At 55.6% G+C, this 14,848-nt stretch overlaps 1 protein-coding gene across 3 annotated transcripts; it reads right to left on the bottom strand.

Moving 5' to 3' along the window:
• Nucleotides 1-3,005: 3,005 nt before the first annotated feature.
• Nucleotides 3,006-11,635, bottom strand: FAM110A (family with sequence similarity 110 member A). 3 transcript variants are annotated; one of them, XM_039499539.1, is made up of 2 exons: nt 11,616-11,635; nt 3,006-6,735 (listed from the first exon to the last, which is right to left on the bottom strand). In XM_039499539.1, exon 2 carries the CDS (start codon nt 6,486-6,488, stop codon nt 5,400-5,402), a length of 1,089 nt encoding a protein of 362 aa, XP_039355473.1. In that variant the 5' UTR covers nt 6,489-6,735; nt 11,616-11,635; the 3' UTR covers nt 3,006-5,399. The 3 variants fall into 3 exon arrangements, with proteins under 3 accessions (XP_039355473.1, XP_039355471.1, XP_039355472.1); XM_039499537.1 differs by having other exon boundaries at nt 11,486-11,620; XM_039499538.1 differs by lacking the exon at nt 11,616-11,635 and adding an exon at nt 8,349-8,373.
• Between the last annotated feature and the right edge of the window lie 3,213 nt (nt 11,636-14,848).

A 14,848-nucleotide genomic window follows, 5' to 3' on the forward strand; every position in this document is an offset into this window, starting at 1 on the left:
AATCAGTTTCTAAATAAGGAAAAACCAATCGTCAGGCGCGCTGGCCCCACACATCTGCCCCCCGTAAGCTGCATGACGTGGTCTTTTTACGGAAGCTCCTGCTGTCACATTGCCCGTAACGGTACCACTAGGCCAACCTCTCTGATCCTCTCCTCTGAACAACGGTGATTCAGACCTGGCAGTGCTGGGCCGAGACGGGGGCAGTAGCCCTGCTGCTTGCAATCTGTCCGTAGACCAGCTTCTGCCTTCCTGCCCAGTCCGAGTGGTGCCTACTCTGCAGTACCCACACTGGGGAGTTTAACAGTGTGTTCCAGAGGTCCCCTGATGCGACAATAAACCCAGAAACAAGGCAGAACTCCATATGCATAGCCCTGAACTGCTCTGTCGAGAGGTATCAAAACCAATCAGGCTAACAAGATTTCATGCAAATCAGCTGCTGGCGGCCTTCCCTTGGATCGCCCCTTTGATGGGGATGCAGGAAGTCTTTTGGTTATTTAATGCAACCCAAATCAATGTTTCCAGCAAACCAGACACCCAAAAGCAACCTGACACTAGCTGGAGGAGGAACCCCTGATCTGTATGAAAATAATATGCCACAGTTAAGCAACAGGAAGAAACACGTGCAATGGACAGCAGGGTCCTTCCACAATAGAGAATTGCTTCATTTCCAGATCAAAGGGCAGTGCGGTATCTCTGCATAGGGGACAGGCGAGCAGGCCATGCACACACCACACGTCAGTGGGGGGGAATAATCACACACCTCGCTCCGACACAACACATGGTCTCCCAAGGACACTCTATGCTGATTGCTTGTGAGAAGCTCTGACAGCCTGTAGGCCTTGTCTGCACAGGAAGGCATGACCAGCTATGCAACACTTTTAGTCCAGTCTTAGAGGGACTTTTTTTCTGGTTTAGCTAAAAACCCCTTCCCAAGCGTCCACACAGCGGGACTGCACTGGCTTAAATTCACATCTTAGCTTATACTGACAAAAGAACCTTTCCCATGTCAACAAGGCCTGAGGCTGAGAGAGAGCCTTTCGTTCATCGCCTGTAGGAACTACAAGTTCTAGAAACAGCATGGGATCATGAGTTACCAGCTATGTCCGAATTATGCTTGTTACATGATTTCCTACCAATTCATGTGACTACAAAAAAAGACCGCAATGGCCTTTGATTATGCACCGAGATTGCTCCTTTGAAAGTGGAAAATTTTCTATCCCAGTTCTTAAAGACGGTTCACTTGGAGGGGAAGTTGTTTCTCAGAAGTATCTTCTATTGACAAAAAGCCATGATGATGTGACACAAGGGCATCCTAAGAACTATACAGGGACCCAGCCCTAGGAAACCAGAGCTGGCATAGGTCAGGACTGAGGCGCATTGGCAGAGCTGTCTGGAGATAATACTTAGCACTTTTCCTCTTCAGGGCACTTCAGAAACTTTAATGAACCTTCCTTAGATGCCTGCCCGTAATGATCACCTTCCCCATTTCCCAGATGGGGAAACTGAGAGAGTGACTTGCCTAGGATCAAAGACAGAGTTGTTGTCAGAGCCAGGCTGAGCTGATGGAAAGTCCCTGGTTGTCTGAGCTGAGCCAGCATGTCCCCTATCAGCACTGATCGGCCTCCCCCGGAGTTAATTAGTAACTGTTCCCAAAGTGCTGTAAACGTAGCACGACTCTGCCTTGGGACATTCCCCAGCTGCAGAGGGAAATCCAGTGCTCATGGACGGGCTGCTTGTCTGGAATCAGAGCACATGGACGCTTCCAGCAGCCTGTACCTCTGGTGGTAGCTGGGAGGCAGCGATGCCCTCGCACTAGACTGGTGCCATGCAGGGATTTCTTTCTTTCTAGGACGGTTTAACTTCATCAGAGCAGAATGGGGGCAGGTCTCCCTCTCTCCCGCTGCACCTGAATCCCTCAAGCCCTTTGTAACCTGGGCGCGGGTTGGCGCAGATTCAGAGACGAAGAAGGAAGCTGTCCAACCATGCAGTTTATACCAGCAACACCGCAGTTCCCCCAGCTCAGAGACAAGTGCAGAAGCAGATGGCAGGAGCCACAGGGGCTGCAAGCAGCCTGTGTGCAGAACGCAGCTCACACGGCAGACAGCCAACAACATCCCCGCACCCCCCCAAAACAGGCTGCTGCAGATCCACCGCTGATTAGAAGTGGGGCATGCCCTCCAGCTAGCACAGCTAGGGGCTTACACAGCAGGACAACACAACACGCACTTAGCAGATTACACATGAAACCTGCTAGGCATGCGCTGACCTTCTGTGGAGCCCAGCTCCTGGGACACAAGCACCCGCTAGCAGCCGGGCAAGAGTTAACTGGAAATGAGCCCGTGCCTGTTTCCCATCTCTGTCTCTCCTGGGAGACTGCATGCTCTGCCTGCTCCTTGATTTTCCCTTAAACAAGGGCGTTCCCTTCTCCGAAGGCTCTGTACCTCACTGGCTGAGACACACCCCCTTGCAGGCCAGAATCAGCCTGGCACAGCTGCTCAGGGACTGGAATTGTAGAGAGCGGCACCTTCTGCCCATTCCCTCCTTAGCTGCCCTCCAACTCCTGCAGGTGCCACTGAGTGCCGAGGACCCCTTGATGTCCTGCTGCTGCTTTTGGGGGCTAGGCGGAGACCACTGCTGAGCCGGGTACTGCACAGTCTGGAGCACTGGGCCACAGGGAGCAAGGAGGTGCTAGGGTTTGGGTCACACTCTCCGCTGTGAACAGCACAGAGAACTGAGAAAGAGGGAGATTTATTTTACTTTTATTTTATTTTCTCCTTCTGATGGAGACAGGTCCCCACATGCCAGAATGGCCCCTGCCTGGGCCACGTACGTACCCCCAAGCTCCATTATTTACTCACTTCGATCCCAGCTATAGTGAGATCAGCCCAAAAAAGGGGATTATATTTATTCAGAAACCATCCCTCTGCAGGGTGGTCCCCCGGCCAGAGTTATGGGGTGTCAAGCTGGTTTGCGGCCAAGTTCAAAGAAAACAAATACAGACCATCCGAAGGACAGGACTTTAATAAAATCAGTCAGGCTTTTACAGAACAAATGGCGGAAAATACAGTAAAAATGAGACGAGAACAATACAGAACCATCTTCATAAATAACTGGGGTCAGCATTCCCAGAACTCTTGGGCTTTTTTGACTGTGGCAGAGGAAAAGAGGAACAAACAAACACACACATAAAAAACACACGCACAGCAAGAGCCTTGACGAGCCTACACTGACTGAGGAGGTAGATTTTTGCCTTTATGGCTAAGCAGCCGAGTCTCTTGCTATTTTCAGCCTCGCTGCTGAACTTTACTGAGCCAGTGCTGGCACGTGGTACTGTCCCTCCCACGCTACTGTATTGCCCTGCGTGCGCTTTCCAGCTGAGGTAGGAGGTTATATTGATCTTCCCCAGGCAGTTCAGAAAGCTCCCGCCAATCTACACTCGCTTCCAAGTAGCTCCACACAGCAGGCAGATATCCATGAGGAACGTCTCTGCTGGGGCATGAAATCAAGACGCACAACATCACGGGGATGTTTGTGATAAGACTGTTTCCAGTGGAAGGAACTAGTAACCCCCCCAAAGAATAGTTTTCCTATTAAATGTCACTTACAAGACTCACTCCTCTTCTCCCTCCCCCCCAGACACACACAAGCATCTCCCCAAGGATCCCCTCTTAAAACGCAAGCTGGCAAATGTACACAGAACTACAGAGAAGCAGCAGCTGCAAAAAGAACGAGTCAGGGAGCAAAACCAACAGCCAGGGCAGCAAGATAAAAGTACAACAGAAAGGGGACGTTCGGGAGGGACAGATCTGTCCCAGCCCCTCCTGAGCCACGGAGCCACTTGGGCTGCCCGTTCAAAGAGCAGACCCGGCTGTTCTTTCCACACAATGAAGACGAGTTTGCTACAATCGCCCCAAGCTCCAGGCCCTCCGCAACCCAGGGATTCTCCTATAAACACCCATTTCCTCCTCCCCACAAAAGAGCTTAACTAATGTGGGTTGGGAGAATTCACCCCCCGGGAAAACCTGTGCAGATCGGGGCGACGTTCTCTTGGTAACTGAAGCAGAGTGATCAGAGTTTCAGTGTAGAGCAAAACAAAACCAAAATTAAGTTTCATCTGGATCAAGCTGCCTCCTAAAACTGCTTTGTCTGCTCTCTTGTGGGAGCTATTAAAGCTGAGCATAAAATACAAAGACTAGCTGTTCTGGGGGATTTCAGAGGACCCCCAAGGTGACCACTTGAGGGATGGATAGGGTGGCACATTCACCCAGCGTGGACATTTCACGCCAGAGGCACACCATGCCTTGCGGAAGCACAGAAGTTGCATGATGTGCCCGACGATGACTCCTCATTCGAGGCACCACGAGCTGGGCTGACACAAACCAGCTCCTAAGATGCATGAGATGCACTTCGGATGCTACTGTTAACCGGAGCTCTGCTAACGTGGCCGACCCAGCTAAGAACATTCCCACTAATACGGCAGGAAGGGGCAGGCTCTGCACAGCTGGTCCACCCTGCCTGGAATGGAGGGTGCAGTCCAGGATGGGGTAAAAGTCTTAGTACCAGATCCCCTGGGTTTCTGGCAGAGTCTTTGGGGGGGTTGTGTTTGTGTTGTGCATGCAGGGCTGGAGAAAAGCCCTCCACTGCGACCACCAGACCCTCAGCTGCACTGCAGGAGGCAGGCGTGTGTTGGCTGGGCCATGAGCTGCACAGAGAGTCCCCTGGGCTCGCCCACGAGGTGTGTACACACGTGTGTTCTTCCAACCGCCTCATGATAGCGAGGGTGTTTACAGTCCTCTTGGCGCGGTCTCAGTCAACTGATTCCTAGGGCAGTGCGGGCAGGTGCCAAAGAGGATCCAGGCAAGCAGGTGCAAGCCAGCCCTTTGCCCTCGCACTGGCTCACGGGGGGCGATATTCCAGGCTCTTTATTAATAGCTGGCGTATTTGCAGGATCAGTTCCATTAGGAAGGACGCCCCTTCCCAGGGCCAGCACTGTTGACCGAGGCAATGCGCAGCCCTGCAGTAACTCCCGAGAATACTGAACATCCCTACTTGTGCTGCCAGGCTGGCCCCACTCCTCCCCTCGGCCCCCATGCCAAGGAAACTCGCCCTGTCTCTTCGCTAGGGCCGTGCAACTCTTGAAGTTCTCGGTCTGGCAACGTCTCGTTGCTGCAGGGACCCGATCTCTGAACCCCACGGGGTAGGGTAAGGGGCTGGGAGAGGCCAACAGGGGACAGGGACCAGAGTTAAAGGATGCTCTATCAGTGAGACTCCACCATAGGGTGTTTCCCAGCGGGACCAGACTGAGTCATGCAAGAAATTAAAACACCCCCTTGTACATCACACATACACACACACACTAAAAGGCTTTGCTATCAGAGTTCGTGGCATCCATGGAGTCACTATACGTCGGATACCTTTTGGGGCTCTTTGGCTTGCCGTAGTCCATACAGCCACTTGATCACCCTGGCGTTGCGCTCGATGACGGAGATGCCGTAGGGCATGCGCTCCGCCTGCTTGTCCTCCAGGGTGGCGGCGCTGCGCTGGGAGCGGGCGCACTCCGAGCTGGCGGTGCTGACGCTGTGAAACTTGATGGAGACGATGTCCGAGCTGGCCCGGGCAAAGTGCTCCACCCCTATGTCCCTCACCTCCTCGGGGTCCAGCCCGCAGTAGTTGAAGAAGCGTTCCAGGTCGGCCGTGGCCCGGGAGTACCTGTCACTCAGGTCGGACTTGGACCTGTGCAGGAGGGTCTGCCGCTTGGCGCTGTCTGTCCGCCTGTCGTGGGGGCTTCTATTTGGTGAGCTAAGGGAGCCGGCAGAGGGGATCCTGGCCTTGGCGGGTGAGATGGGCCCAGGGGTGACCTGGATGGTTGGGGTCCCCCTGTCCCGACGAACCCCGCAGGGCCGAACATCCACTCTGCGCACGGCCACCGTGCTGGAGGGCTTGGACGTGATGGAGCTCTCCGACAGCTTGCTCATGCCATCCGAGGGGCCCTTCCTCCTCTGCACAGCGGGGTGCCCGCCCCGCTCTTTGCCTGGGGGCTCCCTCGTCTCTGCTCTCCACTTGTGCTCCCGGGGGCTCTCCGACTTGGGGAAGGGCAGGGGGCTGTCACAGATGTTGATGAGGTTGTTGAGGATCTCCAGGTTCAAGGAGGTCTTTGGCCCACAGGCTTCCACCCTGCGGCCCCCTTGCGGGGTCTTGCGGCTGGGAGTGAGCATGGCTCTCCGGACCCCCGGGGCGAAGAGGGGCTGCTTCAGGAGCGGCTTCACCGGCTCCTGCTTGGTGCTGGCGACCTGCTGGCTCTTCACATACTTGGCTTTGTCCGCCTCCAGCCTCTCCACGGCGCTTGGCTTCCTGGCGCCGGTGGCCGCCTGCCGGCGGAAGTACTCAGGCCCCTTGTTGAGGATCCGGAATGGCATTGCCGAGGTGAAGGGCGCCGTCACCGAAACCCCCTTCATCACGTCCCCAGCCTGGAGGGTTTCCACGGGCATGCTGCTCAGCTGCTGCACGCCCCCCAGCTGCTCCTCCGCACGCCGCCCACTCTGCTCGCCGGCTCCGCCGTGCCCTGTGCAGCAGTGTCCATCAAGGGTCACATGCCCCCCATGCCTGGTAGCGAAGATTAAGGCTGAATGTCAGTCCCGAAAGCAAAATCCCTCTGCTCTTCCAGAGGAACCCAGACCGATGAGTCCAAGGGGCCAGCAGCCTTGGTGGGGTCTGCCCCGGGTCACGCTCCACTCGCTGCAAAGAAGGGAACAGAGATGAGTACGCAGCCGAGAGCGGGCGGCTTCCCTGCCGAATGCTGCTGCCTCCTGCTTCTGCCAGCTCAGGCAGACAAAGGCACTGGCAGGCCTGAGTCTTCGCCAGGAGGCGGGGGAGACCGGCTGGGCTTCCTATTTCAAGGCACAGGCCCCACCCCCCTTCCAGCCAGGTCTCTCCCTCCAGCCAATTGACAGAGGCAGAGCCACTTCAAATAGAAACCTCCACCAATCAGGGGAGAGCGGCTCTAGACAACTCCTTGAATGAAAAGAGGGGAAGGAAGGAGGGGAGCAAAGCAGTTACAGTCTGGCCTCCTGCCTCCCTCCCTCCCTCCTGCCATGATCAGCCCCTTCTCCTCCATGGCCCTCAGCCAGGCTTCCCCCGCCCACTCCACCATCATCTGCCCTCTTCCCATATGGGATGCCCCCAAGACCCCCTCCCCGGGGAGCTGCCCACACGCTACAGCCATCTGCACGAAGGAGACGGACATGGGATCAGTGGGGGATGTGAAATAACATCCCATTGAAACAGGGAGGGCTAAACACCCAGCATCCAGATCATCCAACGTGCAAGATCTCCCCCGCGGCCCAGTGGGTGAGACAGGGCCCTAGGGAACAGAAAGGGCCTTTGCCTAGACAGCTCCTTAAACCGGCCCAGGATCTGCAGAGGCGTCTCTCACCTCCCAAGCAGAAACTGGGCTCACCCTGAGCTCGGACCTCTGCCCCCAGAGACCAGATGCCCTCCCTTGCTGATGGGTTGGGCAGCCCCTCGGGAGGCAGGGGAGTTCTGGGCTCCTCTCTCCCCGGCATGTCCCAGCCTGGCTGTACGGGACGTGTGATGGAGCATCGCATGCTCTCCAAGGGGACAGCGACACTTAGCCTGATGGCTGGGCCGGGCTGGCCCATCTGGAGCCACAAGTGTGAGGGAACGGTACTGCAGAGGGGGAGTCCATGACCTGGCGCTGCCACCTGGGAATCTCTCCAGGAAGCCTCTCCTCTCCTCCCCACCCTGTCACAATGATCGGGCCTCGGTCTGGGAAAGGGGGCCACAGGGAGGAGCTGCTGTGTGCTAATGATAAGCACAGGTGTGCCCGGCTAGGAAACACAGCCCTGAGACAGCCATGTGCCCCCCGCGCCGAAGAGGGGCAGCCAGAGGAGAGCTAATGTCAAGGGAGCCCACCCCCGCTTTTGGGGATCTTGCTGTGAACACATGCTGAGCACCCAGAGGCCTCCGGGGTCCACTCGGTGAGTGTCACTCTCAGTGCGACCTTTGGGGAGAGTTGCTTTGGTGAATTCTTGCATGCCCGGACACGCAGGCAGCAGGGGCTGAAGTCACGGAGGCCAGAGGTGGCTGGAATTTAGGGTGAGGGGAGGTATAGAAGGAGCCAGGTGAAGGACCCTCGTTACTTTGCACAGAACCCAGGAGGAGCGGCCCTGAGAAAGCTCAGACGCTCCACAGAGGCATATGCACACAGCTCCCCGCACTCACATGAATAGCACTCGCTCCAACACAGTGCTCCATAAACTGGAGGCTTCTTTCTTTCCACCGCCCTCCCCTCCTTAATCCTAGTCGAAGGGGCATTTTAAACAGCTTACAATTGCTCCTGTCTCTCATTAGCCACGGGGATTAGCAATGGGCAAAGCTCAGAGGCTCAGCGATTCGCACGGGAAATGCACCGGGAGGTCAAGCTGCTCATCGGAATATCTTGGGGCTGGGAAAACCTTGGCAAGGCAGCCTCGCTCCCGGCCCCTCAGCACATCCGGTCCCAGCCAAAGTGCAGGAGAAAACGACTGGCCAGGGAACTCTTCCAGAGCTGGGAAAGGAGATGTGGATTTAGCTCTGGAGGGGGGTTCAGAAGGGCACTCGGTTTTTACCCATGTCTGCTTGCCCATTCTGGCAGGTGACAGTTGGGGACTGAGAGCCAGGAGCTCTGTGTTCTGCTGCAGACACTCCGCCGTGTGACCTCAGTCTAGTCACTTCACCTCCCTCTGCCTCCATCTGCACCACGGGGATAACAGACAAATGCATCTTCGCTTATCTGCAATTTCCTGGTTCATACATCAGTGACAATGAGTCTGCGGCCTGCTTGAAGCTTGGGCTCGAACCAGAGCTGTCAGTCACCAGCAAAAGGGGAATGCCCCTACCCCGAAGAGCCTGACAGCTGAGACAAACATCCACAGCCAGGATAACTAGCCCCTGAAAACTAGTCTTTCCTGCTTCAGAATCAGGAGCCAATCTCCTCTAGCAGGCACAAAACCCAGCCCTGGAGTGCAGAAAAAGGGTGTCTTGTAAAGAACTTAGAAGTGGGATTAATTTTGCTTTGGAGCAGAAGGAACCCAGTGGGCTCTGCAGGGGCATTCCCTGCCAGCTAGCAAATGCCAGGTCTAGTTCTGCCCCCGAAGCTGCAAGCCAGCTAGCCGGCATAGCAGACTGAAGACCCTGATGGGTAGTTATCCAGCAGTGGGAAGAGCTTTGAGATCCACGGGTGAAAGACACTATGGAAAATGTGAAGAAATAAAGAACCTCTTTGAGGTCGCTCATGCTTTCCCTAAACTGCAGCTTGCAGTCCAACTGGCTAGGAGGCAGGGGCAAATGCCCCGCAACCAGCTGGGCACCCAGAAAAGCGACTGAGCTTCCACATGAAGGACTAGGAAGACCCAGAACTAGAGCAAGGCACATCTCGCTATACCCCCCGGCTCATTGCAGGAACAGTTGTGAGAAGCTTCCAACCCAGTCCGAGCCATCGCCAAAGGGGTGCTCGCTGCGTGGGTGGGAAGGGGAGGGTAATGGTGCCACAGGACCAGTGTGGGCCCCGGGGAGTAGAAGGCATTTTGCTATCACTTCCAGAAGCGCTTGGGGACTAAACTGGGGAGGTGGGGGGGAGCCATGGTAAATAGACTGAACACTTATTATTTAACTAGCTAAAGGAGATGGGCAGCGTCTGTCGTGCACATGTTGATCTGATCCAGTGTACCCATTGCCACGATCTCTGGCTATCAAGACACACTAATCACAGCGTCTTGGCGCTCAGCCTGCAAATACATGCAAGGCAGCCCTCCTGAATGGCAACGGGGAGCCGCGACCACGGTCAATGGCTTATCCCACTGAACAAAGTCTCGCCCTTGGGCCTGCGAATAGATAGAGAAAGCGGGCGCTGACACGCTCCACATGGTACGCCCAGCGGGAGGAGCGACGGCTGGGGGCGGCTGAGAGGTTTAACTCCGTAATGTCTGGGCAGTGCTTTGAGAAGGAGACACAACATCGGGATATTCCAGCCCTACATCCGCTGAGCCCAGCTGTCAGCAGCGTCCCCGAGCCCTCAGAGCCGGCATCTCTCTCATCCAGAGCTAATAGGCGCAATGGGAAAAGAGGCACCAAAAGCAGTCGCAGGCCTGCGAAACGGGGCCCAAAGCGCCCCACTGCTGACGTGGCTGTGACTCGCCCCTCCAGCAGTGAGCAGCAATCAAAGCATGGGGCCCTCCCGCACCGTGAGTGCCCTGTGTCGGGCACTTCAAACCACCTGCAAAAGTCAGGTCCCCTTCCTCCCCCCTCGTCTGTGCACTTCACTGCACCGCACGGAGTTGCACAACCCCCCGTGAACCCACAGCAAACACGCGGTCGTCACTGGCGGGCTGGGGAACTTTCCCCTCTAAGTCAGGGGAGTTTTGCCACAAACACAATAACCGGCCCCCCTTTGGCTGCCTAGATTAGCGGGTTACTACCCAGCCCCACAACGGCAGAGACTGCAGCCTGATCCTGTGCATTGGCCACGCTGCTGCTGGGCTGGGGGAGAGGGGAGGAGGAAACGTGAGAGAGGGAGGTGTGTTTCTAATAGACCCTGCAGATAGAACCACATCCTGGGGATGCTCCCGTCTGCAAACGCTGCTCTCCATTGTGCTCTTGCCAAACTAAGACAATCAAAGGCCCGGTCAGTGCTGCTCTGTCACAATCCCCTCTCTTCCTTCAGCTCCCGCACACAGCCAGCTCCTGGTTACTCCACCTTCCTTTGAACTTTCAATAGGCCCTACATTTTTTCCACATACGCCACCAAGTTAAGTGCCGACTGGGTCGGGTTGGTTTCATGTTCAGGAAGCAGGTTGCCCACGTCAGTGGACTGTGAGATTGTAGGGGTCAGGGCAGTGTCCCACCTGCCCCTCCACCACCACCACCACCACCACCACCGAGCTTCTGGTCACCCTCCCTCAGCAATCCGATCCTTTCCGGAGCTTCATTTCTCTTACCTTCCAGCAGAGCCAGAGAGAAATCCCCATCTCGCTCTGCTGTGACCCCTCTGAATTCAGCACGTCACTCCCAATTCACACCAGCGTTAGCAAGAGAAGGATCAGGCCCCACCAGTAGGTTTAGACACTCTGGCCATGTCTACACTACAGCTGCAGCTCTGTGACATAGACACTTCCTACATCGACGGAAGGGGGTTTTCCGTGAGTGATATTGCTAGGTCGGCCTAAGCTTTGAGTGTAGACCAGGCTTCTGCTAAAACCCTGCCCAGTCCATTGGGCAGGTCCCCTGCGCGTCACACGGATCTGGGAGCTTTGCAAAGAAGTGGAAGGAATTGTCCTGTAGCCTCTGATCCTAACTTGAAATGCAGGACTGCCGGCCTTGGCTCAGGCCTCCTGAAAGCCCTCTGCCACTGCAGGAGCCTGGCTCCGCTTTGGGCTGCAGCAAGTCCCTAGGCCCCAGGGAGACGGAACAGCAAACACCAGTAACTTACCAGTCGGACTTTCTTTCCCCCTTGTGGCTGCAGCTGGATCCCAGAACACCAGCCTGCCGGCTCCACCTGAGGTGTCTCTGGGGCTTCCGCTCTCTGCTGCAGCAGCAGCTCTACTAACCCAACCGCTCACCTGGAGGGATCAAGTAACCTGCTTGCACAACTTCCTGTTGATACTCAAAGGTGAACTTCCCTTTCAGCCGGTTAGCAGGGACCGGAGCCTGTGCACTGAGCCTTCAGTGACCTGATCAGCAGGAGGGGGCGGCTCCAGACACACCACAGCTGATTTAGCTGCGCGGAGTTGTTCCCCTTGCTGTGTCACTAGCACATTTCTGCCTTGCCCCAGGGGCGCTCTCTGCCTCAGTGTCTAGCACCATATTGGGGGGGGGGGGGTCGGACTCCCCAAGGAGGAGACGACCCGCCAGCTGATCCACTGCAGCAGGAGCTTCCAGTGCATTCACCCTCTGGTGACTTCAGACACAGTGAACCTGAAAAGACAGAAGGCTGCCCCCTCCCTTCCTCCTAGCCCGAGGGGAATCCCGCCACATGACCTGGAAAGAGACAGGCGTGTATGGGGGGTGGGGGTCCTAGCCGCACACTTACAGATGGAGCATAGACAGTCCCTTCTCCGACCGACCCTTGGCTTTTTACAGCCCCCGCCCCAGGCAGCCAAAGGAAAGAGCCACTCAGTGCAGAGAGCACAGCCCCCAGCCGGTCAGTGCCATGGCAGAGTGATTGCTGAGCTAGGGAGGGGACACACAGGCAAGACTCTCTGTGGGGCTACCCCTCTTACAGCCCCCTAGAGAGGGTGGATGTGCTGCTTGGGGTATGGCCCTGCGCCGCTTGGGTACACTATTACAGGAGCGCTCAGAGACTCCAGCTGAAATCAGGGTCCCATTGTGCTGAGGGCTGTACACAAACACAATCCCAGCCCTGCCGAGCTTCCAATCCAAACAGACACGGAAGACAAAGAGTGGGAGGGGAAACAGGCACAGAGGGGTGAAGTGACTTGACTAAGGTCACATACCAAGTGGGTGGCAAAGGCAGGAATGGAACCAGGTCTCCTGGCTTTCAGACCAGTATCCTATCCACTAGGTCATGCTGCCTCTCAGCTACTACAGCGGGCACAAATTGTTCTGGGTAGAGAGACAGACATTCTCATGGGACAGATCACAACCCTGCTTCCTCGACTCTGTTATAACCACACCAGACTGAGGCGCCTTTCCACTGCCTTCAGGTGGAGCGGGGAACCAAACGTCTGCAGATCAGGAAAGGCATGATCTGAAATGCCAGCTCTCCACGAGGGGATCATTAGTCAGACCATTCTCTGCAGCCCTACATGGCTTCTGCCAGCCAGGAATCTTGAACAGGAATGACTGCGGTCTCACAACATCAAGCACATTCTTGGGTATTTTAATAATAACAACAATCATCGCTGGCATCGCATCCTGTGAGTGAGCCTCATTATCCCCATTTCACAGATGGCAACACTGAAGCACACAGAGACTGACTCACCCACGTCACACAGAGCCTGGGAACCCCGACTCCTAGTCCTCTGCCTTTAGAGCAACCATCCCCGTCCCTTATTAACCTCCTCCTCCTTGCTGAAGAGGTACCTGCAGGTAGGCAAAGGTTGCAGCAGCATCCTGCCCCCAATTCTCCATCTGCTGGAAACCGTCCTGAGAGAGAAATCGGAGGAACCAGCAGAGAGAGAGAGCAGACCCTTCCCCGCGTCCTGCCCTGGCTGTCTTCGCTTTCCCACCACTCCAAGGTGCTACATGCAGAAGTGGAAGCTACCAGCAGGTTCAGGTGAACCCGCTTACACCCGCGGGAGGGCACAGAAGGGACAAAGCCAAACAGGTGGGCCGTGGAATTCTTAGCCACGTGAAGCTCACGTCAGGAGGTTTTGTGCTGGCTGCACAGTAGGTCTCCAGCATTGTTATTTGTTTCTGACCAAACAGGTTTTCCAGGAGGTGAGATCTTCCCAACCTCACCACAGGGCCAGGGTGGAGGGGGAGGGGAGAGGCCTGATTTCCCCGTTCTCATAAGACACCCCTGCTGCCTTCCACCCCCGCCCCCCGCCCGGGACCCACAGCCACACTACTCTACATTCTTGTAGCTGGACAGAAGCCAGCCTGGGCACCAACTGCAGAACAAATATCCCATTTGAGCTGAAGAGGGGAGAGGCGTGTACAGTACAACTAGTTCTCTGTGCCACCAGCAAATAAAACGCAATGCGAGCGCATCAAATGCCAACAGCCCAGTGCTGTGCCTGCGGCGGGGGAGCTAGGCAGGCATGACGGCAGACTGACCTTCCATTTCCCTCCAGACATGGCTCATGTCCACGCAGTGCTATGCTGAGCCGCAGGCAAACTCCAGGGGCACAGCTGTGAGTGCTCCTGGGGGGGCGACATTCTACATTTTTAGTGCGTCACCCTCCATTTTGGGGCTGTATTTTGCAGACTCTGCCTTTTCCTGTAGAAAGATAACGCTGCCAGCTCTGCCCCAGCCCAGAGAACCTTCCCGGTAGCTGACTCAGACCATTGTCTCCAGCTACACAACAGGAGCAGGGAAAGGTGTGGAGCACTGCAGCCCCACTTCACCTTACCAGAGCTTTCACTTCAAAGCCTCACCGGGTGGGGGGGCACTATGAAATGATGAGGTTATTAAGCAACAGCAGCCAAAGAAATCAACATGTGGAGTTGGGGGATTTATTTAAAAGCATTATCGTTATGAGTCAACCCTCCTTTCCTTGTTCTGGGACTTTGGAGATTTTCAGGCACAATACAAGTTGATTGGGTTTTTCCCTGGCCCTTCATCCCTGGGATTTTCTTTGTTTCCCAACCTCCTTCCCTCGCTAGCAGTTGTAACGCTTCCAGACTCACTGATGGCACTGGCTCCCTGTCTGCAGGAAGATTAAAGCTGTCGGCGGAACCAGCTCAAGAGTTAAAACCCTTCACACTCAGGCCTGGTCTACACAAAAAAGTAGGGTCGACGCAGCTACCTCACTCAGGGGTGTGAAGAATCCACATTCCTGTGCAATCTAATTACGCCAACCTAACCCCTAGTGTAGACAGCGCTAGGTCAACAGAAGAATTCTTCCATCGACCTAGCTACTGCCTCTCAGGGAGATGGACTACCTCCACCAATGGGAGAACCCCTCCCGTCGGCATTGGTACTGTCTACACTGAAGCACTACAGCATCATCGTTTCAAGTGTAGACAAGCCCCCACGTAGCTCAAGTATGTCTACACGTGCTGCAATCACACCTCTCGACTGCAGTGTAGACATACCATTAACTGTTCACACCTGAATCCGTGAATCGGATGAACATGTATTCCCAGAGCACTGCACTGAAAAGTAACT

This window comes from Mauremys reevesii, linkage group 13 (genome assembly GCF_016161935.1).
Source record: "Mauremys reevesii isolate NIE-2019 linkage group 13, ASM1616193v1, whole genome shotgun sequence".
Taxonomy (NCBI): domain Eukaryota; kingdom Metazoa; phylum Chordata; order Testudines; family Geoemydidae; genus Mauremys; species Mauremys reevesii.

Excerpts from the sequence above, each read along its gene's own strand:
- FAM110A (XM_039499539.1), bottom strand. The coding sequence starts at position 6,488 with ATGCCCGTGGAAACCCTCCAGGCTGGGGACGTGATGAAGGGGGTTTCG.